The sequence below is a fragment of the Triplophysa dalaica genome, chromosome 13 (genome assembly GCF_015846415.1).
Source record: "Triplophysa dalaica isolate WHDGS20190420 chromosome 13, ASM1584641v1, whole genome shotgun sequence".
Lineage (NCBI taxonomy): Eukaryota > Metazoa > Chordata > Actinopteri > Cypriniformes > Nemacheilidae > Triplophysa > Triplophysa dalaica.
In genome coordinates, this window is record NC_079554.1 from 14276143 (window position 1) to 14300817 (window position 24675).

Below are 24675 nucleotides of genomic sequence, written 5' to 3' on the forward strand. Positions count from 1 at the left end.
CCAACACAAGAGTGCATGATATAAACCGGTGAATGTTAATTTCATTTGTAGGTGTTTCGCTACATTTTGTATAATAACATTTCATACACACGCATGAATGTATAATAGTTGTGTTTTGCGGAAATATCTTACATTGCCGTGTAATAGCATTTTATATTCATATTTGAGGAATATGATGCATGTATATGTGAGTAATGTACATGTGTATGCATGTATATGTATATAATGTTAAAAAGGAACGTTATCTAGCCCTATACGTTGCAGACAATCGGCTCCACATATTGGCCTGACGTCACGTCACGTGATTAATATTCATGAGCCGAGTTAACCCATAGTAGGATTTGAAAATCGTACGGCTGGACCGCGCCGTGTGGGTGTGTTGTTCCGTTTTTTACCAGCAGTGGACAGCAGCAAGCAGCAACAGTCTCTCCAGAGGTGGATGTGGATGTATGTGTGGGATTGAATCAAGGCGAATTGGGCTGCCACAGGGAAAAGCACAGAACTAATACAATAGCGAAACATGGCTACTGAGGCGCTATCAGCGTGCACCGGATCCAGTTTACTACAACCCATAAGCGAGATAACCAACCTCCCGTTAGATCAGGTACATGCATGTGAACGTACTGTATTTTTTTGTTATTTTCATTTGGTGAAATGAGTACTGGAGGCACAAAACCCTCGCCACGTCTCTCATTGGCATCCAGGTCCTTCTGCAAATCCATTGCAGGCTATGCCTAAAAATATTTGGTAAGATTACAGTGAAGACGCTGAATTCACATTTTGCCTCGAAATTGATGCTGTCGTGATGTGCATTGCCATATTTGTCCTCATTGAATTATTTGTATGAAGAAACCGGCGAGGGGTTATTCGAGGGTTATGCACGTAATTTTAAATTCACACACGGCCTAGATTATCATGAATTTACAGCAATGTTTAAGGTGGGAGAAAAAATAGCACCATGCACAGAAAACGACTGGTTGTGTTAACTGTGTGGTGTGTTGTTTGCCTTTAAAAGACGTCGTGGTTATTACTGTTCAATGTAAAGTTAACACAATCTCGGACAGAGTGGATGTGTGTAGAATGTCGCCCCTCCAAATACAGCGAGCTCCACACCTAGACAGCATTTTTGGCATCTTAAAATGCTGTCTGGATTGAGTGCTCATATGGCCTGAATGGTGCTGCAACAGAGGATGCTGTGTTGAGTGATTCTGATTGTCGTGTTTTTAATCTGTGGTTTTATGTATTAACAAGTCCTGTGTCAAATTTCAGGTTAATGAATGAATTATTAATATGGCAGTAAATAAATATTTCTGTTATTGTAGAAGCATCTATCACCAGGTATGAACTAGGCCGTCTCTACTAGAAGGCTGTCAGATATCCAGAATATAATATTGTTTAATATAATATAGTATTGGGCAATTTGAGGGTAACATTATTCCACAGAGCTTTCTTGTTCGAATATCTAACATTATGTTGTTGAATAAACGGGTATTAATGACATGAATCCATTAAAGCCAGCTCAAAATGAACAAGAAAAGTGAGTGATGAATTTCTATGTGACTAATTAATATTACAATTTATAGACACACACATACATGCACCCTAACGATAATCAGCAATTAATTGTATTATTTATTTCTTAATAATGTAGTATGTGTTATATTTAAGGTTTTTGTATGATGATCTATTATCATATCATTTATTGCTTAGCCTGTATTTTTGCTATAGACTTAAATGTGCATATTTTTGGAAAGTGATAACTGGGCGTGATGTAGCATAAAATTGTTCATACAGAGGAAAAAACATGTGCTTTTAATTATTTTTATTATTCAGTCAGTATAACTAAGCAAAGTAACTGTCAACAGGTGAATTTGTTATCAACACAATCACCCTAAAAAACACTTCTGATGTTTGTTAGTAGAACAGTTAACTTCTATTAAGTGTCCCGTTTTGAGGGAGAATAAAACTAAGGTTAGAATAGATTGTAATGTGAGCAGTACTCGACTATCGTTGCTCTCCCACTGGCAGACACTGGACTCCTGTTACACTTGTACCTAAGAGAGAAAGTCTCTTATGCTTATTGTCTGTTGCACTTTTCATGCTTGGTGTGGATAAGGCAGTTTCCTTCTTCTGCAAAAAGATTCTGCTCATTCTGTCCTGTTTTGTACACATTGCAGTCACACTCTTAAGATGACAGTAGGCTATATTTAATCTGTGTGTGGAGTCACAGCAGTTCATTTGGTGCCGTGTTTTTTAATATTTCCAAACATTCCACAGCTGTTTATAGTCATGACAATGGGTCAAACAGGATTTTTTCCAGAAGAATTTACTTTTTACTTTTTAAATGCTTCACGTCATGCCCTTAGCTGTTATAAAATGCACTGTAACCCACTGCTTCCTGGTGCTTATTGCTTTAATAAAACGGTTAATCCATATGCTTAGCAAGGTTTTATAAAATAAAGTAAATAAAATTATGTTTAGGCTTTGTGGTGAGGTCAGCCATTATATATCGGGGTGTATTATAACGGCTCCTTTATGAAAAGACAAATTTAAAGAGTTAATATTTTGTGATTTTTAAGATCCAACTATGGTTTATGGATTGTCAAACAACAGGTTTACTGAGGGTTCAGTCAGTGGAGGAAGGAGGATTGACAGTATGAAATGATCGCCATCTCCGCTAACATGAGCACTATTCAAAAGCATGTAGAGAAAACAACCACAGCTCTTTACTAAAAGCTACGTCTGTTAAGAAAACAAAGCATCAATTTTGTGCAATTATTGCATGTAATTTGAATTTCTGACAAAACACTTCGCAGTGTTTACATATTGTTTTTAACTGCATAATGAACTTCTATTTAAGTTAATTATAAGTACAAATTGATTTGATAATTCCTACATTTTTTCTGCATTTTGAGTTAAGGTGAATAAAAGACCCCTATACACTTCACGATTTAGCATTTCTTTTAAAAGTAAAAAAAATCTCGTCTCATTCTCGTGAACCTAGTGTCGTCTAGTCTCGTTGGATAACTGTCTCGTCACGCCGCTACCCTTTAATATTTGATGCTCTGTTTAACCATTTGGCTGTGAGTGATGTTTTTTTCTTGGAGGGATGTATTGCTACTTCACAATATGGTACAATACAAGACCCCTAAACAAGACCTAACAGGATCTTACTGCACATTTCACCGATATGTATTGTTGTGTGGATCTACAAATGCATTAGTAAGCTATTTTGTTCTACCTCATGTGTGGTACTTTAGCCTCTTTGTGAAACACATAAATCATATGAAGTGCTGATCAAAGACCATTGCTGGCTACATGTAGGTCTGTTTACTGAAAGCTGAAGTAAAACAGGAAGTCAATTTAGATTGTGTCTCATTTCGCATGATCCGTGGCACTACTTCAAACAGATGGCTTAATGCAGGACCAATCTCAAAGCCCTGACAGGGTTCTTTATGAACAATACAGCTTTAATGGGAGGAGAGGCCACCTTTTGGATTCTCACAGGAGAAGGCAGTCTCAGGGCTCTATGCTAATGTCCCAAGAAAAAATATTAGTCCCCTGGGTCTCAAATTGATTTAAACCAATGAATGGAATAATTTAGAGTCAGATTCGATTGGTTTTGCAAGTTGAAACACTAATTCACAGATATTTAGCATGTGGGATGTTCAGTGAGTCAGATGTTTCTTTTAATGTTAAAATGACTCACCAGATTTGGAAACTGCTTGATCATTTTTCGTTATTGAGTAATGTGAAACAGTGGGCACTAGAAGATGCAGATTAATTTAACACACGTCTCCAGGGAACAGGCAATAGGAATCCTAGTGAGGTTCTGTATTAAGATGCTGTGGTTTACCCGACTACTCAGCAGTTTTTCCTCATGTGCTAAAGGAAAACAAATTTGCACGTTGAGTCCCATTTTGTAGATTACATAACAAATGAGGGCTATCTAAGAATAATGTGTGCAACCTAATGATGGCCTGTAGTCTTATTACTTCATTAAAAAAGTGGAAAAAATAAATTAAAAATGCTAACATGGGAAAGTGGTGTTAGTTTTGAGTCAATGGAATAGTTCACTGGAAAATTAAATTTTGAGTTTCCCCAAATTAGTTTTTTCTAATTGTTCTGTAATTGTAATGCTTTACTATACGAAAGTAAATACACTACTGTAGTATACTGCAGTAGAATTCTTGTGTTGTGTACTATAGTATATATGAACCTTACTATAGCAAATAATAAAACCTACTATGGTGTTTAGTGCAGTTTATAAATTTACAACAAATTATTTTATCATCTGGCTCAAATTAAGCAGAGATTTATTTTGGTGGGTCGTTGTGAAGACACTTGAGTGTTTGATAGTAGCTTCACTCAAACAGTGAAATGCTCTTAAGCGAATCTTTAGCAGAACTAACTTAAACAGAACAACTTCGTTGATGAAGTTCATCTGTTCATGTCCTTGAATAGCAAGATGAAGACAAATCAGTATCACGATTGTAACATGGTTAGGTGTGCAAGTTATGCACTCATTGACACGCAGAACAAGTAGAGGACACACTTAAATAGTAGAATTCTACTTTCGTGAATCCTTCCATGTTTTCCCACATTGCGCTGATCATTGGGCTCTAGATCAATGGACTCGATGCAGCCGGAAAACAAGTTTTAATTGCAAAAACTAAATAAAAACAAATATAAATAGTGGTGCTCCATTAGTTAACCTCGCATGCGAAAAAGCACAACGACAAACGCACTTCACACAAACAAGCGGCTGTGTATTAAACACCTGCCAAACTGTATCGCACACGTGCTACACTATTACATTTATTCTTAGCACGGACCAAATTTTTTTTTAAGCTTATTCAACATATATGTACAGCCCTGGGGATGGGATGAGTAAATTATGAAAGCATTTTTATATTTAAGTAAACTAATTCTTTAATCTAGCAAACTACATGATGTTGGTCATGTGAACATATATTTACAAAGGGCCACTAAACCCACTGTCCAGCATGAGTATTTTCTGAGGTGGCTGATTCGTATTATTTTGTACGATGAGAATCATACAAAAAAGGTATGATTATTAGAAAAATGTGATACTAAATCCTCTCCCCTTACCCCACCCCTAAGCTTTACGTCACTGGCACGAATGCAAATCGTACTGAAATGTCCAAATTAATTTACAGTAGTTATGAATTGCTGTAAGATTGTGTTGGACTTTGCCCTAGTAGAAGATTATTATCCAAAATATTTATTGGAATTTCTTTCTCACAAAAGATTTTATAGCTGATCTCGGCATCGAGCCCTGCATAATATGTCTTCATTTAATAAGAATATAATACAATCTACATGATCCTAAGTACAAGCAGAGAGAACTTCTTGCCAGTCAGAGAACTAACCAGTTTCTGCTCATCCAGTTCCACCCTCTTACTCCAGTTTTTATTCTCTTATTTGTGTGGTCCATCTTCATATTTGGCTGTAGCATCAAGTGCTTTAGTCATATGTAATGGTTGTCTTTACCTGCTCAGTTGACAGGTGCATGAGAGCACCACATGCATTACCACCACAGATAAATAATTGAGTATCTAATGCACTGTTTGGAGGGAGCACTTAGTGCTCAAGAGCGATTTAATCATCTTCTAACTGCTCGTCATGTTATTCTTATGCTATATTCATGGTCAGCCGTTTGGTTAGGGAGATTAATGGGTTAACAGTAAAGCGGACCCTGCCACAGATCTCCCTGCCTAAGCTATCATTGACAAACAATGATTATTTAATTTTTTGGTGTTTATAGAACTTTGGCTCAGATTCACTTATGCATCAGCTTACCTTCTGTTAAAAAATATCATGCATGTCACTGATGTGTTGTGACCAGGATACTCAAGCACGTCTTATAGGGTCGCATGACACCAACTTGCAAATGAAACAGGAGAATTAATTTCTTGTTTATCTCAAAATCCATTAGAATTCTGAGGTGATTTTGCACTAACTCATGTTTAATTTGTTATAATATATTAAATTTAGCACATGGTTGCATTACGTGCTCCTCATTAACTATAAAAAAATCTACTGAAGGTAAAGGCTCTTAGTAAATATGACTCTAGAGTACATTCAATGTATGTTCACTTTAAATGAGGAATAATATGGTTTGTGGTGACCATAATGTGTTCAGTGCGGTGAGTTATTGGCAGCTGAGAGCAAGAAACTTTTAGCAGATACTTTTATCCAAATTATTCGCATTAACAGTATACATTATATCATTTTACGCATTCTCTGGGAATCAAACACCAAAAATAAATCAATTAGTGGATTTCAACTTTCGTTTAAAGGGATCGCTCAGAAATGGAAAGTCTTTTAATAGTAACTCTCCAGCATTACATAGCAAACCCGTATGACTTTCGTACTTCAGCAGAACACAAAACAAAATATTTTGAGGAAAGTTAGAAACCAAAAAGCAATGGTCCCCATTGACTTCCATTGCATGCACACCACTGCAACATTTCTCAAAATATCTTATTTTGTGTTCCACAGAAGGAGGAGTCATTTGCAGTTTTTGAAGGACATGAATGTGAATAAATGATAAGGTGAACTATTCCTTGAGGAAATGTTTGTGCTAATTTACAAAATCTTGAGCGTCTATCTAAAAAGGTAAAATATGCCTTTCTTGGTCTGTGGTTCTTAAACTTTTTCGTTGTAAGGCCCCTTTGTGTAGGGTGCATCACTTTTCGGCCCCCCAAAATAAAGACTTATAATCTTAAACTTAGAATGTTAATTAAGCCAAAAACCTATGCAGGTATACAGTGCAGGAACATGTGGTCTAGTGGGTTAAACCACTGAACTGGTAAAAAGGTTGCTGGTTCGATCCCAGCAGCCACCACCAGTGTGTCCTTGAGCAAGACACTTTACTCCATGTTGCTCCAGGGGGATTGTCCCTGTAATAAGTGCACTGTAAGTCGCTTTGGATAAAAGCGTCTGCCAAATGACTAAATATAAATGTAAACATTAATTCTTTTGGTTTATGATGTTATTTTTCTAATGCTAGATTGCATAAATTTTATGATAAATTTCTATATTTTATAAATAACACAAAATATGTGGCCACCCGGATCCATCTCGGCCCCCGGTTTGAGAACCACTGCTCTAGGTAACATCATAGCTTTTCGAAAGGTAATTATGTTTCAGCGGCAGTCACTGCTTTGTATATGATAAAGGTTGCTTTGCGTAGAAGTGTTTAGACTAGAAGGAAAATCAATCAGGCTGAGCGTGTGGCCTGTGACAGCTGAAAAGACTAATGGCTGCAGCAGGCAGCTTTCATTCTGCACCTCCATGTCCTCCTTTATTTTTAGGAGCTCTGTGTCCTAGCAACAGGCTTGTCAAGGATTTCCACAAAAAGCAGATGAACTGTGGTCTTATCGATTAGAAACCATAGTAGCCATAGTTCTGGTAATCCAGTTTTTTTTCATATGTGAATTCAAATGAATCTCAATGAGATTCCAGGAAAGCTGTTGCTTTTTCTTTTAAGAATATTATTACATTATAACAGCCAACATTGCATAGTGCATTTGTATTAACTTTACCACATCCATATAGCCTACATACAAATGTTACAAGATGTATAATTATTAGGGATGAAACGGTTCATGAAAAAGTTGGTACTGTTCAATTCACTTGTCATGGCTCGAGACGCACGTGTATTGTTCGGTCCGGTCCTGCCCAGCGCAGCATGCTTTTCCCCCCATTTGGCACAGAGGCAAATGTTAGCAGTATAGTCATGTCTGCTTATAATATGCAACTTTGGGCTTCTTTTTCTCTTAAGTTTCGTTTAAAAAATCATGAGTCACAGGTTCTGGGGCTTATAAAAAAAAAAAGTTGCTTGTTGAGAGAATCTGACACCTCGTTTCTTTACATCCAGTGTTTCCCATACATTGATTTATTCGTGGCGGACTGCCATAATGTCAACGCTGGCCACCACGAATAGATTTTACACGATTCCCCTTTAAATTTTTATTTAAACAGCTTAATTCATTGTAGAGTTGCGCGCAGCGTGTTTGTCAAACCCCCTCTCTCTCAATTTTGTGTGCAGCGCAGCGTTGCCTCTCTCTCTCACATGACAGTGACCAAATTCAGTGTTTTCAATATGTGTCACTCCGTGAACTTGCATATCCACGTAAACGTCAACAGTCACAGAGTTACGGTCAATATAAGACGGCTGGCCGAGTTTATCAGGACTTAACAGAAGATCAGCAGTGTTCCCCACAAATTGACTTTACTTGGGCAGGTATATAAATGGCCGCCCAAGTATATTTGGACTCAAATTTTGTCTTTTTTTATCCATCCGTAAGAATGACTGTATCTGCGATTAATTAAGCTGATAAACCGCGCTTCTAAACAGCTCTCACGTTTGCATCCTCTCTCTTTCTGGATGAGGCCTTGTGTGGTGTGCATGTGAGAGTAGTAAGCTCCCTGCTAACAGTGTATTCTCACAGATTTCTGGATTTCAAACTATCAATTGCATTCCAAATCTAAGAAGCGCTCATAATGCAGCAGCACAATGAGGAGAAAGATAAACGGCAGTAAAGGCCGTGTGCTCCATGAGACAAATAATTGACCCCAGAAATCTCAGTTGCTAACATTCATCTAAATATCTATCTTTGTGTTCAACCAAGCAAAGAAATGGATACAGGTTTTTTTTGGTTGAATGTTAGCAACTGAGATTTCTGGGACACCATTGACTACCATATCAATAATTATTGTATAAATTCTTTGTACTATAAAACATTTAGGAATTTAGGAAAACAAACAGTTATGGGGCACCTTTGATGACCATTTTACAATTTGGAACAACTTGAGGTTGAGAAATTCATGAAAAAATTGTCATTTTTGGTCGAACTGTCTATATTGCACTTTTTCCGAGTACCTCTTAGTAAATTTGGCTTCCTCCATACGTTTGTCAGGACTTACTCTTCTGTTGGTTTGATGTCATATCCAGATTGTTCTGCAAAGCGCAGTGCGCAACATCTTTTCACGAATCCTGATTATAATAAATAATGGAGTTGTAACGGTACACGTATTCGAACCGTTTCGGTACAGGATCGAATGCATTTTAGGTTTCACAAGTATAACTTTTCAAATCACAGTTCCCACACAAACATATTAAGTGGCGGACTGTTTAGTTTCCGCCTCGCAGTATGAGCGCGCTTAGCCTCTGGTTAGTGAACGTCATCATAGCCAATGCGAATGAAAGGCCAGACCTCGAAGACCCGCCTTTATCATTAAGGTCTTCTGTTTGGGAACACTTCAGGTTCCTGGTGAATTATGACAAGGGACAAAGCCATGTGTATAAAACAAAAGCACCATGCAGACACTGTTCAGCAATGATCTGGTATGTTTCTGCCAACATGCTGATAAATTATTTGAAAAGGCATCACGCAAATGTGAATATCACTACTACATGTAAAAAAAGTGTATTGCAATGCCTGATTTAAACAGCCCCTCGCTGATCGGGCCAAAGCAATGACAAATGCCTTTGCAGTTTTTATAGTAGTGGATCTACGACCATATTCAGTTGTTGGAAACAGAGGTTTTAAACATATGATGGTGATTGACCCCCGGTATTAAGTTCCTTATCTTCTGAATTTCAGTCAGAAATTTATTCAAGCCCCTTATGAAAAAGTAAAAGCTGCTGTTATCCACGACTTGTCCAATGCATCTGCCTTAGTACTCACGACTGATGAATGAATGAAAGAAACTGCAGGCCTGTGAGCTAAAAATGTTTGTTACATTTCTTTGAGAATTATTCAATTTGGAGAACCTTTTATTTTAATATTTTAATATTTTATTTAAACCAAGCAGGCATTTTATTTAAACTTTTGTAAAAATGTAAAGTGTTAATGTTTACAAACGTTAATAATAATAAATGTTTTCAATTATAAACAACAAACAATTTTATCTGCTAAATATCTTCCCACTAAATGTACCGAAATTTAATCGAATCATGACTCAAAAAAAGATGTATAATATAATGCATAATGCATATTATTATAATAATGCATTTTAGCAAGTTAAAATGGACTCGAAATGGACCCTTTTGCTTTTTTTCAAGACTACTGGTTTTATTTAGGGATGTGCTCTACGACCAATTTGACAGTCGTTTAAACGAAAGTTTTGCTACCGTGTAGTCGACTATAGTCTTAAACTAAGAATGGCCCAGAAGGCTGTTCAAAATCCTAAAAGTCCTGTTCATATCCCATATTTATTGTAGCTAAAATAGTCATATATGTTCCACATTTCGTTCCTGGAACACTTTTAAAGACAATTCATAATTATTTTATGAAATGTATTGTAAACGTAATTTAAAAGGGTTTTGAAGGAAACATTAAAATGAAAGTAATCTAAATTATGACATTTTGTGTAATTTTTTTAGTGTAATCGACTGTTGTTTTCAGTGACGACTAGTAGAAGCTTACCGTTTAAACGACTAGTCAATTAGTATCGCACATCCCTAGTTTTATTATGTGTGGTTTATTGGTAAACATTATTTTGAGTTTATTACTGATCAAAACTGACTATTAATCACGGTTCAACAAGTCCTTTTCTACAAATATTCATATTTTTTAACATTGAAAGTTAAAATTGACAATACATTTTGAAGTGAATTTGCGGTTAACAAATGCTGTTAAATTGTGTCCATGATATCTAATGATTGAACTTTAGTGGAAGGTGAATTGAACCCCAGTGAAAAGTTGTGTTACCCTTCCTGTATTTTATCTGTCTTGACCATTGCCCAATTAAACAATTCAATGGTAACATTCACCACCTGATGTAGTGAAGCGGCCTTTTACTTTCCCTGACTCAGCCGACCTTGATGTATCTTCAGGGAAATTCCAGCCAGACCGAATCACTCCCTATCCCCAGACACGCTGCTCTGCCTCCAGTCACCCATTTAGAAAACATCAGATTTATCTGCTGCTTCTCAGAATATGTAGGCTTGGCAAATTCTCACATGTTTTATCTCCAGCTGGGTGCTACCTGCACAACCTGAGCACTGTTGTGGCTACTGTAAGACTTCTGCTCAAATGACACAGGAGATGATACACCGGGTAACCTGGAAATCAAGGAGACTTTGAATGTAATGAGACACATCAAGGATCATTAATTAAAGAAGTTGGGAGAAGGCAAAAGAGGTCCAACCTTTTTTGGCCAGCTTGCATCATAGAAGCACATGTAACAATCCAGACCTGCTGAGTAATAGATGTGAGGTGAGAAGGTTCAAGGCAGTTATTTGAGTTCCTGATGGCAGTTGGATATTGGATATAGACTGTTGCATCTTAACAACATAAACAAACGTTAATGTGCAAGCGCACTTTTGTGACCCCAGCTAAACCATTCAACAAATTGTTTCTTTAATGAAAGGAACATACAACAAAAATTCAACAAATCATTTATTGAATACAATTATTATACAGTAAAATAATAATGCAAATCAATATTAACCTAAATTAAATATAAATAGTTATATTATTACAAACTAGCCTAACACAAACCGGTAGTTAACTTGGGGTCAGGCACGTATCCGATGAAACGTTCTTAATGCTGTCATCTTCTGCAGCCTATTACTGTTGTTTGGTGAAAACAACTATTACACAGGGTCAATAGATGAGTGTATGCCTTTCTTCCGCAGATATTTTGAAGAAAGTTGTTAACCAAACAGCAACAGTACCCATTCACTTCTATTGTATGGACACTAAACCAATACAAGTGAATGGGTGCCAGTTACGAACATTCTCCAAAATATCTTCTTTTGTGTTCTGCTGAAGGACGAAAGCCAAACAAGTTTGAAATGACAAGAGAGTGAGTAAATGATGACCGAATTTTCAGTTTGGGTCGAACTATCCCTTTAAGAGCAATTGTTTGATGACATAATAAATATTATGAACTATTGATTTATTTCTCTTGTGTTTCTTCTTCAGAGAATAAATGATTGATGTTATCTAATTTCACAATTCATCAATGTACCATCAAGATATTTTCAGCAGATTCATAGACCACAACAGATATATGACATGTTGATGTGCACGATACACTTTCAATTTTTTTTGATTCACCATGTGGTGGCATTTCCTGCTCTCTGCCAGAGCGCAGGACGGATGCTAAATGCAGATGCTTAGTAGACTAGCAACAGGAAGTCTACAGAGAAGTTGTTAGAGGCTCGCAAACAGATAACCCGTCATCTGTCAAAAGTGATGTAAGTTAGAGAAAAATGATCTTAGCCTTCAAAATTCCAAACTTCTCAGCGTCTCGTCCTCAAATGGCATGTCTGCTTGAGTTTTAAATTTTGTACTCCGTTGTAAAGACATCTGCACCACTAAATGATTCTTTTTTGCACACTTTTTTTATCAGTGATTTCAGATGTACCCATCCCAAATGCCATGTAAGAATAATGCACCTGCATTGTTTGTAAACATGATGAATCAGAATTTTCTCTTATTCGAAATCAAATTTTATCCTATTTTATGTGGCATGTTTGTTTTGTTTTTCCAGCCTAGGAAGAAGGGGCTGTGAACTTATGGGTAATATACAATAGCTTGCTGCCGGTTATCTCCCGTAATTCCCTTGGTCTAGTCTGCAGACCGTACTGGGTTGCATGACGAATGTATTGGGTGACACAAAAACATGTGGCTGCCTTATGTGGTGGTATTAGTAAGTGCTGCTCTCCAGGCATTGAAAGCAGATGTGGACAATACAAGCGGTGACTGTAGCATCCTTACACAGCGTGTGAATTCTGTCTCGCATCAATAACTTGCAAGCCGATAACCACATTTTCTGGATTGCATTTGACCAGAGGAAGGTGGCAGATCTTTCGCAGCGTGTATGTGGGCTGTGACCCTGTTAGAATTGTTTACTGCATATGGTCATGGTGTGGATATGAATGCTTTTATTACTGCTGGAGGGGTCTGCTTTGTTCTACCTTTGTAATTAATACAAAAAGGTCGCTTATGGATGCGGTTTGTATAAAGCTTTAAAGGCGTTGGGCCTTTAATGAAGTTGAAGATAAATAATCAGCTTTCAGTTTAAAATCTGCAGCTGCGTCCAGCCTGGAAAGAACTTCAGGAGTCATGCTGTTGCTGTCTTTGGTGTTCATGAGAAGCATGTCAGAATAGAGCTCAAGGCATTGTCTTCTAAGTAGGTCACAAGGCATGCAGAGTTCTGAGATACTGCAGGAACCATATCGTCGCCTTAGAATTATAAGGTTCTATCTGACATTTTGGTCAAAATTTAGTTATTCACATATTCTGTGACAACTTCTTCACATTATGACATGTTTTTTTTTTTGTAATGTGTGCATTTTGAGACTTTTTTAAAGAAAGGTTCTATCTACGAAATCGAATTATAATTTGGTGCTATAAGGTTCTATCTGCAAGAGCCAATCAGCACTTTGAAATGCACGCGAGAGGAACAATCAAGATCTTTGTAATGTGACCGTACTCCTCAGTGACAAAACGCAACAAAAAACAATGTTTAAAAGAAACCTCAAGATTGACTGTTTTATTGATGCTCTTGTCAACGAGAGCAGCTCAAACGAAAGTGTTTTAGGTTTTGTTGTGGAGATTCAATTTTTTATATTTATAGACACAACACTAGCCAGCAGCGCTAGCTTTATATCTGTGTTTACAAGACTCTCATAATGCAGTTAATGCCTAATAGTCAACTGCCTCAAGAGTCTTGATTACAACAATAAACATAATTATGTTTTTTCAGCCATACTCGTCTCTAAAAAGTAATTAGATCCGTCCCACCTTCTGTGGATAAAACATCGATACAACAATTAGCTTAGCCTTTTATGCTTAACTTGAACAATGAAAAAGCATCCTAAAATATGAAGTGTCATAAAAACCATGTAAATGTTCCTTTTTTACACATTATCATACACTTATTTCATGTTTTAACAAAAGTTATAAGTATATGGTCTGTGTTGCTTGAAAATGTATTGCTTTAATGAATGTTTTGCAGACAGAACCTTATAATTCTAAACAGCAGAAAGAACCCTATCATTCCAAGTCGACGATATTCAAACTTGTGTTCAAGTAACTGCTGGAAAACAAGCTCTCTGGCTCTGTTTTGTATTTATCCTGCTGTTCATTTTTTTGAATGCACAATTTGCTTTATACTGATTCATAACCGGAGGCAAAAAACTACTTTTTTATCTTCCTTTGCAACATATTATATATATATATAAGATATAGAATATATTATAAAATTATACTAACAGCAAATGAAAAATAAAACATGAATTCAAAAATAAAATCAATGTATTGACAAAATCACAAATCACAAAATTTTGTCACTGTAGCTTTGATCATAATACCATATTTGCCCCAAAGTGCACTAAATAATTGTTTGATTCTTTCTTTGTGTCCATCTTTCTCTTTTAGGTGAACTTTGTTGTATGTCAGCTCTGTGCTCTGCTCACGGCAGTATGGTTCAGACTCTATCTACACCCCAGCAAAACCAGTCCTTTTGTGCGGCATGTGGTGGCCACACTGCTGGGCATCTACTTTGCTCTCTTCTGCTTTGGCTGGTGAGTCTTTGGCTTCACACTGATGTGTTACTAGCTCTATTGTCAAAACCAGTTCTGGACTGCAGGATATGTGCTGGCTGGACATTCTAGAAAGAAGAAAGACAGCAATCGATAGAAAATGTAGCCATCTGTGACGATTGACATTTGATACAGAATAAACAAACATTTAGTGGACGAATACAGTGAGATGAAGCTGATTTCTGCTGTACACTGTCAGGTATCAAGTTATGTGGTATTTTTCATTTGTAAATAAACAAATACCTGTAGGACTTCCTTCCAAAACATCAGGGGACCGAATAGTAAACTCTGGACCTTTCCCGGTAAAGTGTAAGATGGATAAAAGACGCCTCTAAAACCATGCAGAAAAGATTGAAACTGATCCCGCAGTTTCAGTCGCAATTACGTTGCAAAACATCCATTTATTATTTCACTCTCCTTAAATCAATTTTGCTTTTGCGTCATTGGGAAACAGATCCTCAATTCCAGTATACTTGGTAAAAACTTGCCAGAAAGAAAGAAAGAACCATTATTCTAATGTTATTTCTATTCTGACGTTATTAATAGAAACGCATTAGAGAAAGCACTTCCGATATTAACATAGTTTCAGATACATTAGTGTGTGTGTTTTTAGCTCTACACTTGTATTGACGTCTAAGCGGTGGCTAAAATCTCAAAGTCATTAACATCTCATTTAATAAGACTAACAGATCAATAGGCCACACTCATGATGATAAAGGATGGATAGATTTTTGGCTGGGTTGCTGTCGTGGTGAATTAGAGGCTATTTTCAAAGCCTTGTTAAAGTGACTCTGTTTCTCTTTGTGTGGGGGAGCTGGTTTTGTTTACATTGTGGGGACAAATGTACACTAAAACAGATACTGAAACAGACAACGGTCTAGATGAGGACAACATAAAAATACCTAATAATATCTTAATAGACATCAAAAAAGTGTTTGTGTATACGTCGGGTTCAGCTTTATGTCATTAGCACTGATGTCACTAAATAAGTCTAGTGATAGATCTTTTTATAGAGGAACTGTAATTGCAGAGCTGTAAAATACTGTGACTGCACTATCCTGTTGTTCTTGTGTATTCATCCTGAAACCGAAATCTAGCACGTGAAATGATTATCTGTATAGTGGAGGAGAATGTAAAGGATACACGTGTGTGATATAGTTTTCGTATATAAAGTGCATGCATATTTTTTTCTCTCTTCTGTAGGTATGCTCTTCATTTTCTGCTCCAGAGTGGTATTACATATGGCATCATGATTGTGACTGGAGTCGAGCACATGCACAAGTAAGTCAAGTATTGTGTGCTTTATTGAAGAGCTTTTAGTTGTGTTGTGTTGCGTAGCATTGTAGTCAACCTCAAGTAAAAACATACCCTACATACCTACATTCAAAAATTTTTTAAACATTTGTCATTATTTACTCAACCTGTGTTGTTCAAACCCTAGATGTGTTTCCATGACCAAAGCGCTGATTTTTGAAAAGGTGGTGTTATGGGTATTTAGAATACAATGGGGGTGATTGGGGATTCTTGTTTTGAGCTTCAACTGGACACGAAAACTTCATATATGCCATATATTTTGTAACTTAAAGGCATACAAATTGGTTTGGTGTAGAACAATAGAACCGTAATGTACTTCTGAACAAATCTGTGCTTTGGTTCCAAAGATCAAAGAAAGGCGCAGAGTGTTTGAACAAGTAGTTTTGTTTACATCACAGACAAAAAAGATCGTTTACTACTTACCCCTGAGTACAAGATGAGTCATTAATAATTTTCATTAAAACATAATTTTATGAAGGAAATATATTACATTATGGAAGTAATCATTTACTTTTACATTTATTATTTACAGATTGCTCCAAACCTGTATAAATTTCTTTGTTCTACTAAACACAAAGAAGATATTTGGAAGAATGTCGGTATCCAAACAGATCTCATCCCCCACTAACTCCCATACTATTTATTCTCCCTACTATGGCAGTAAATTGGGGTTTTAATTTGTTCGGTTACTGACATATATTGTTTCTTGTTCATTAGAACAAAGAAATTCATCCAGGTTTGGACCACCTGAGGGTTCAAAATTTTTATATAAAAATATCTATAAAATAGCATATATTGTTTGATCATCCCTAGCCTTTTCATGATTACAATTGTACTGTTAGACTTGAATTGTCCATTTTATCTCCTCTAAGTATTTTGTCAGAAGTTGTCCCTCCTTACAGAGTCTTTCGTTGAAAGAGTGGAAAACTGACCCAGAGATAATTATAATGAGAAAGAGATCATTCCCTTCACCCGCTGACCACCAGGCACTCTTCTCCTCACTGGTGTAATAAAAACAGCCATTATTTTCCAGCAGCTATCTCCTGCCAGCTGCCAAAAACTTTTTACTAGGTTGTATATATAAAACTGCCTCCGTGTCACACTCTTGCCAAACGGCCCTTTGAGACATTTTGTTTCAAATAAGGTGATATTACTGTCTTCAGAAGATTCAGGGGCAGTTGTTCAGGCTGGAGTTCTTCCTGCCCTTCAGCTGTTTTCTATTGGTGGGCTCTGTAGACAGGACTGACGTGAATTGTTGTGTCGTTTGGAGAACATGCGGTACTTGACAATATTTTGGGGCTATTTAAGGATCATTTGAGGAGATGGGACAAAACAGTTGTGCAGCTCGGCAAAAGACAGTTGCGCGGTTGCGCTGACTGGAAAACACTCGCAGTGCACACACACCCACCTGATCTATCTTTGTTCTCACACCTGCAGTCATTGGGGACCTGGGCTGAATGTGTCATCACTACCGTACAAGTGTGTGTGTACAAAAAGCGAATGAGAAGGACTTCTGTTTTGTTCAAATATTAGAGATGAACAAAGATATTATCTTCTGTCTATTGACTTCCATTGTTGTTACACAGAATAAAGAAGTTTTGAGTCACATGAGGGTGAATAAATTATGACTATTTTTGGGCGGGTGAACTATGTCTTCAAAATAAATGTAAATTTAATTATTTGGTCCATATTGCAGATACTGTTTAGTGGTCGCACTGGGATATCTTAGCTTCTGCCAAATCACCCGGGTTTACGTCTTCGATTACGGAATGTACTCTGCCGATTTTACAGGGTAAGAATATACAAATATAGTGTTCCTCAACATTATATCTGAACTGCATTATCAGTGCTCTTTACCCACATCTCTCTTTATTTCTCCCCAACAGGCCCATGATGGTCATCACACAAAAGATAACCAGTGTTGCTTTTGAGATCCATGACGGTAAGATGCAAAAGTGTGCGTTTGTTGGGTTAGAATATGCAGAAGTGATGCAGGGGGATTGCGTTCAAACGATTGTCAATTGTGCTGCCAAAGGCCTTGAGAAACTAATTAAAGAAATGGAGGCAGAGAGATGCAATGAAAGCAAATTAAAACAAGCCCCGCCTCCTCTCTTCTTCGCTATTGTTCCACCGGGTGACAAATGACCCTGATGATGTGTGTGACCCCATACTGCATTCATAATATAACCATTATCTCCATTTCATTTCTTTCTCGTCTGCTGAGTTCAGCTGCTGTTCTGCAAACCCCATTGTAGATGCGTTTGAACAGGGTCGATTTCAGTATGCTTTTGTCATATTTGCCATCTTTGGATTTATTCAAGCAGCTCTCAGTGGAAAGGCTGTTTACATGTGAAATGAGGAATTTTACATGCACCGCGTCACCTCATAGGGGATCAAAATCAAGATGCGGTTTCACTCATTGCTCTGAATAAACTCCCATTGATATTCCCTGTGGTCCTGTGGACACTAATAGTACAAGAAGTCCTCACTGACCTCCATCACTAGGTCTGGGATTTGTTTGTGTTTCTGTATGTGACTAGCTCATTTTCCTCACTTCTGACTGGGTCAGTCATAAACTAATGAAAACACATTAAGTGCCTTGTATTGTTGTGTACATAAAGGTGGCAATGAAACAACAAGAAATTATTCAAGCCTCTTACCCTGGGTCACCTTATCGTGCAGGAAGACAAACAGCAGAAGCGGACGAGACTCATAAGTCGACCACACCAAGTCAATTTACAGCATCTTCTAGCTCACTATAATTACCTCTGTAAATCAGACAGAGGACTGAGAGAGTTAGACAAAGCACTTCTCACAGGCCGAACAGTCTTTCCACGTGCACACATTAAAGGTCCAATGTTTAATTTTTTTGAGGATCTATTGACAGAAATGCAATATAATATACATAACAATGTCTTCAGAGATGAAGCGTTAAGTTTTAGAGTAATTTTTTTCTACACCAGCCCTAAACGGACAAACTGCTCTACAGAGTGCGTTTCGTAAATACGTTATCTCCTTAGCCAAAAAAGTAAAAAAAAAATGTGATGACATCTTAGTTCTATGTAAGCCACTGTATTCTAAATTGCCGCTTTATTTCTTATGCTGGACATTTAAATAAAGGTAAAAGTTCACCAGAAAATTACAACTCTGTTATTTACTCATTCTTATTTCAAAACTGTTGGTTTGGTTGCAACAATAATCTTTTTTTGTGCTTTGAGATACAAAAAGGATGGAAAAAGTGGTCCATATGACATATGACTGCTATAATTAAAGTCTTCTGAAGCCCTGGATGGAAATGTTTGATGACCTTCCATGTCGTTTTGAGAAAACAAATGATAGATGTACCATCCAGAAATCATCTACCACTGTTACAACTCGGATGGAAAGATATGACGGAGGCATCAATGTTTTGCATTAAATGTTGGAAAAGTGGGATTGATTAGTTTTTCTTCATTGTTGGCAGGAATGGCAAGGCAGGAAGATCAGCTTAATCGAGGTCAAAAACTGCTGGCGATAAGGTTATATTTTTACTTGTTATATGCTAACTTGTTTTACGTTAACATGGTAACAATACTAAGCTATTGAAGATAGTGCCATTGATTACTGGATATTAAAACTCTGCATATAATCTCTTTATACACTTTATGGTTGTGAGGTAATTATAACATGGTCACGAAAAAAATCTAATACAAATCTTAAAGGTCCAATGTGTAATTTTTTTGTGGATCTATTGATGCAATAACATATACATATCTATGTCTTCATAGGTGCATAAAGACCTTACAAAATGATACGTTATGTTTTTATTACCTTAGAATGAGCTATTTTTATCTACATCCACCGCAGATACCCTTGCAAGGAATTCGCAATGTTGTTTCTGTAGCTTCCTGGGCACAGTGGTTAGCGCATGGCACTAGCAATGCCAAGGTCATGGGTTCGATCCCAGGGGATTGCACATAGGCACATACTCAGAAATGTTAGAATGTAGGAAACATGGTAATCAGAAACAAATGGTCAGAAACAAATTTGTAAGTCGCTTTCGATAAAAGTGCCGCCAAATGCGTAAATGTAATGTAAATGTTTCTACAGTAGCCCTAAACAGACAAACTGCTCTACAGAAAATATTTGTTCTGTGTGAGCCACCCTCTTTCAAAACCTCACTGCTAGATGCGGCTAAGTGTCATACACACGACCTTTAAGTCAATTATAGTTTTTTATATGAGGACTGTATGTACTATTTCACTAATGTAACTGTAAAATTGTTTCATCTTTTACCTAGGCGGATGCCCAGTTTATTGGAGTACTTCAGTTATAATTGTAATTTCATGGGTATTTTGGCTGGACCCACCTGCTCCTATAATGATTACATTGCCTTCATTGAGGGCTCCCCCTGTCGCCATAGAGACCAAGAGACCAAAGGAAAACTGAACGGAAAGAGCAGGCTGAACGACCCTTCACCAAACGTGTGTATTTTTTACTGCTTTTGGATTTTTTATCTATACAGTACATCAGTTTAGGTGTCATCTCACAAATCACTTAAAGGGCTGAACAAAGGCTATCTTACATAATTTGTATTTTATTCAAAGTCATATTCTCTTATACTCTAGTCTGAATATAATTCTCCTTTCCATATGGTCTTCAAACTATAGGTTGCATTATTTATAGTGAAGTGTTCATTTAATAATAAAGACTGTAGTTGTCTGTTTAACATTGCAAAACCTAAATTTAAAACAATACTTAAGAAATTGCAAGCACTACAGTATTTTACAAATGAAAAAAAATAGAACATACAACCAAGTCTGTAAAAATTGCAGTGAATTGTTAGTGCTTTGCTAGCACATATAGTGCTAAACATGTCATTATATTTGGTTGAATATGTTAATTTGTTTTCACTTAGACCAATCGCAAATGCCCTTTCGAATGACACTTGGGATCTTGACCATTTTTGTAATGTCGTAATTCACCAACAGACTACTAAAAATAACAACAAATGATGAATCAGAAATTTGTAAAAATACTTTGTCCAATCTTAATGAATAAAACAGCCAGTATCTGAACATTGTTCTGCCCGCAGCAATTTCTCAAGCAGTCATGCAAGGAACCAATCAGATTTGAAGATCATGTTCTATAGGACTGTAAACCGATTTTGCTGTCAGTGATTTCTTCACATCAGTTTGTGACTTTCTATCTTTTTTTGTTCACAGACAGCGGTCATTCAAAAGCTGGCCACCTGCTTCATCTCTCTGTTGGTCTTCCTTTCTGTCTGCAAAGTCTTTCCTGTGGAGCGTAATGTTGATGATGATTTTATCGCCACCACGCCCTTCTATGCTCAGGTGGTCTACCTGTATTTGTCCATGCTGACCACCCGGCCTAAATACTACTTTGTTTGGACTCTGGGTGCGTGGACTTCCTGCCTCTCCTTCTCCTTCCATCTCACCTTCTCTGTCCATTATTTTCATCTTTATAAAGAAAATTGTATTGATCCTCTCGCTTCTTCATCTCTGTTCTTGCATTGAATAACATTTTCCCCTCATGTCCTACGATCATTTATCTATAACCAAAATGTCCTTTTTAATTCCCAAAATATGTTGTGTGTGTCTGACAAACCACGATACGAATGATTTATTAAAGCGCAAGAAATAGTTTTTCTCTCATGTTCTGTCATTATCATCTATACTTTATCAGAGGTATGAATAATAATTAGGATTCATCAATCATGATCTGAGGACTGGTTCTGTTGTGACCCATCTGAATTGGGATCAACATGTTACACAACACAGATTTAGTTCTAATGACTTGTGTTGCAGTGCTCTCATCAGGCCAAAGATGGAACTGCAAGAAATTGATTCACGTGATGAATTATGACGTCAAAGGAAATATACTTTCTAAATCTGTGATACTTAAAACACACATTTTTGAAATGTAAAAAACTACATCAAGCATATTCAACAATGCCTTTTTTTAAATGAAACTCACCGGCCCTGTTTAGCATAAGTGTACCCGCTTCAAAGTAACACTTGAAGGAGGGTTTCCTATAGTCATAAGATAATAATAATCATAAAAATAGTAATAGAAAATGTATTTCTACTAATTGAAGCTCAGCTGCACTTGATTGTTTTAATGTATAATTCATAACATTGATCTCTTTTAATATGTCTGTGATCATGCTGTCGTTCTGAATAGCTGATGCCATTAACAACGCAGCAGGATTTGGCTTTAATGGTTATGACAGCGATGGTCTGCCGCGATGGGATCTCATTTCCAACCTCAGGGTCATGAATATTGAGGTCAGTCAAGCTACTGTTCATTTTTTAAAGCTTTGACAGAACGAATCAGATTTTTTAATTGACCCGTGTCTTTTGCAGTGCGCGACCAGCTTTAAAGTTTTCCTGGATAACTGGAATATCCAAACAGCACATTGGCTTAAAAGGTTTGAACAGCAAGAGCATGTTGATTGTGGCATCACTGCATTACATCTTGTAAATACATGTCATCTGCCCACCTTCACAAATACACTAATGCTCCGCTTTAATAAAATAATGCATGACCTAGATCTTACGAATTCATAGCTTAGCTCTGTGTGAGATGACACCATCTAATGGTCCTAAAGGCCATTCATATCTTTCAAAAATGAATGCTAACACAAATGTTATGACAAGTATAATTACTTTTTTCAAATATTTACACATTCATTTCCCCCATTCTATTTTGGAAATTGTGCTACGTAGTCCAAATGACACGAGCGTGTTGAATTAGGTGTGACACTAACTGTGTATTGTCTTGTCTAGGGTGTGTTATGAACGCTGTCCTTATAACCCTACTGCTGCCACCTTCCTGCTGTCAGCCATGTGGCACGGGGCTTATCCAGGCTACTACCTCACTTTCCTGACAGGCATCGTCATCACACTTGCAGCCAGAGCTGTGAGTAAAATAACACTGTACCTTACATGAAATACATGTATGACATATCGCTTGTTGCTCCCTAACTCTTTGTAAGTCGCTTTGGATAAAAGTGTCTGCTAAATGAGTAAATGTAAATGTAAATACGCCTTTTGTGACTTAAAATTTAATGCCAATGCTATAGTAGGAATTTAAGTCCATGTGGATTTGCTGTGTTTAATATGTGTATCTGTGTTCTTACAGGTTAAGTACAAATTATTTTCATAAGAAATGCTGCTGGGTGTGTATTTAATCTAATCTCTTGTTTCCTCAGGTAAGGCACAATGTAAGACCACACTTCTTGGGCTCGCCAACGCACAAGTTTGTTTATGACATCATCACGTGGGCAGCTACACAGATTGCCATTTGTTACACAGTGGTACCGTTCGTGCTGCTTTCTGTGGGTCCCTCGCTCAAATTCTACAGGTGGGTGGAACACGCAGGAAGAAATACCTGTAATGATACCTTTAGCATTATGCATTTGCTGATATACTGTTGCTGTTTTGCTCTAGCTTTGTTTTAGTACAATTCTGATGAAGTGATTCAGAATTCATTCTTTTACTTCTCTTTCTCACCCTGTAGGTCATGGTACTTCTGCCTCCACATAGGCTGTATATTGTTGGCCATCGCTCTGCCTGTAAAACCACGTCACCTGCGGCTAAAAGAGCAACAGTCTCCCCTCCAACCAAGCCAGGAGACCACAGACAGCAACAGCAACCAGAAACAAAAAACTACATGAGCCATGCATCTTATCACATTTCTAAATACACACAGACTGGGCAAATGTACCTATTCTCCAGCCACACAAGAAAAGAGTCGCCCCTTGGCTCAGTATAGTGGCACTGAGATTTTTGCGTGATTTGAGATAATGGAATCGAATCAGACTGGCATAAGGAGGAGTTGCCAAGTGAATGCGGTTATATAAAATTACTTGACCTTGCCTTTGTGATCCAACTTGCCACAGCAAGTATTAGTGTCCTGACCTAGTGGTCTAGTATTGGGCTGTAAATAGGATTTGCAGGGACAAAACCTGTACCAATTGAATACAAAATTGAAAACAATTTTCATACGAAAGGAGGAAACAAAATACATTTAAAGTTGTCCACAAAAAGACACATAGCTAAGTTTTGTTCTCTGGGTGGTGCCAGTAAAATAGGGCCCTTGGAGTTTTTGTCATGTTATGTTTGTTATGGTCTGTATTAACGTCTTGTCCATGTAGTCTTCAAATAGAGAAAGTTGTATGTGATACATGCCACTTTAAGACCAGAGATTATTTTCCCATAAATGAAAGTATTACGTCGTCTCCATTGGGAGTGTTGAAAATAATGTTGGACCTGAACTGGAACGTCGAGTTAACATCTTGGGAAAAATACCTGATAGTAATTGTGTGACCATTGAAAATCAACCAGACAGTGATTCTTTATGTAAAGTATTGCACACTTTTGTCTCATGGGTCAGTCTGCTAAGGGTTAGAAGTGAAGCTGATGTCTGTGTTAAAGTCAGTTGAAATTGTGTTGGAGTTCCTATGTCTGTGTGGACCTGAAAGGTTGTTTTTTTGCAAATTATGTGAATAAAAGAGGTCTTTTACTACTTTGTTGTGTATTTGTTTAGTGGTGGCCTATTTCATACTGGTCATGTGCACTGTATTATCACTGAAAAATAATTAGGTTTAGAGATATTTTAAAGATATTGATGATTTACGAAGCATTCTGTATCTGCTATTGTCCATACACAACATCTGCATTTGCCCAGCTGCTTCATTTCTACTTCCTACCATTCTTAGCCTGACCCTTACTAAAATTAACCATGGTTTTACTACAGTTAAACCCGAA

The 24675-nt window shown here is 37.1% G+C and overlaps 1 protein-coding gene across 2 annotated transcripts; it reads left to right on the forward strand.

Moving 5' to 3' along the window:
- Positions 1-42: 42 nt before the first annotated feature.
- mboat2b (membrane bound O-acyltransferase domain containing 2b) lies at positions 43-24433 on the forward strand. 2 transcript variants are annotated; one of them, XM_056763908.1, is made up of 13 exons: positions 43-604; positions 14427-14572; positions 15794-15871; positions 17601-17696; positions 17791-17846; positions 19368-19422; positions 20184-20367; positions 21109-21301; positions 22088-22191; positions 22270-22334; positions 22693-22825; positions 23118-23269; positions 23426-24433. In XM_056763908.1, the coding sequence occupies exons 1-13, from the start codon at positions 521-523 to the stop codon at positions 23580-23582; spliced, it is 1503 nt and encodes a 500-aa protein (XP_056619886.1). In that variant the 5' UTR covers positions 43-520; the 3' UTR covers positions 23583-24433. The 2 variants fall into 2 exon arrangements, with proteins under 2 accessions (XP_056619886.1, XP_056619887.1); XM_056763909.1 differs by lacking the exon at positions 43-604 and adding an exon at positions 629-747.
- The last annotated feature ends 242 nt before the right edge of the window (positions 24434-24675 follow it).

Bases quoted from the DNA above. Each gene is read 5' to 3' on its own strand.
- mboat2b (XM_056763908.1), top strand. From the start codon at position 521: ATGGCTACTGAGGCGCTATCAGCGTGCACCGGATCCAGTTTACTACAA. The intron at 605-14,426 runs GTACATGCATGT...TTTCTCTTTTAG, and splicing joins CCAACCTCCCGTTAGATCAG to GTGAACTTTGTTGTATGTCA. The intron at 22,335-22,692 runs GTTTGAACAGCA...TGTCTTGTCTAG, and splicing joins ACAGCACATTGGCTTAAAAG to GGTGTGTTATGAACGCTGTC.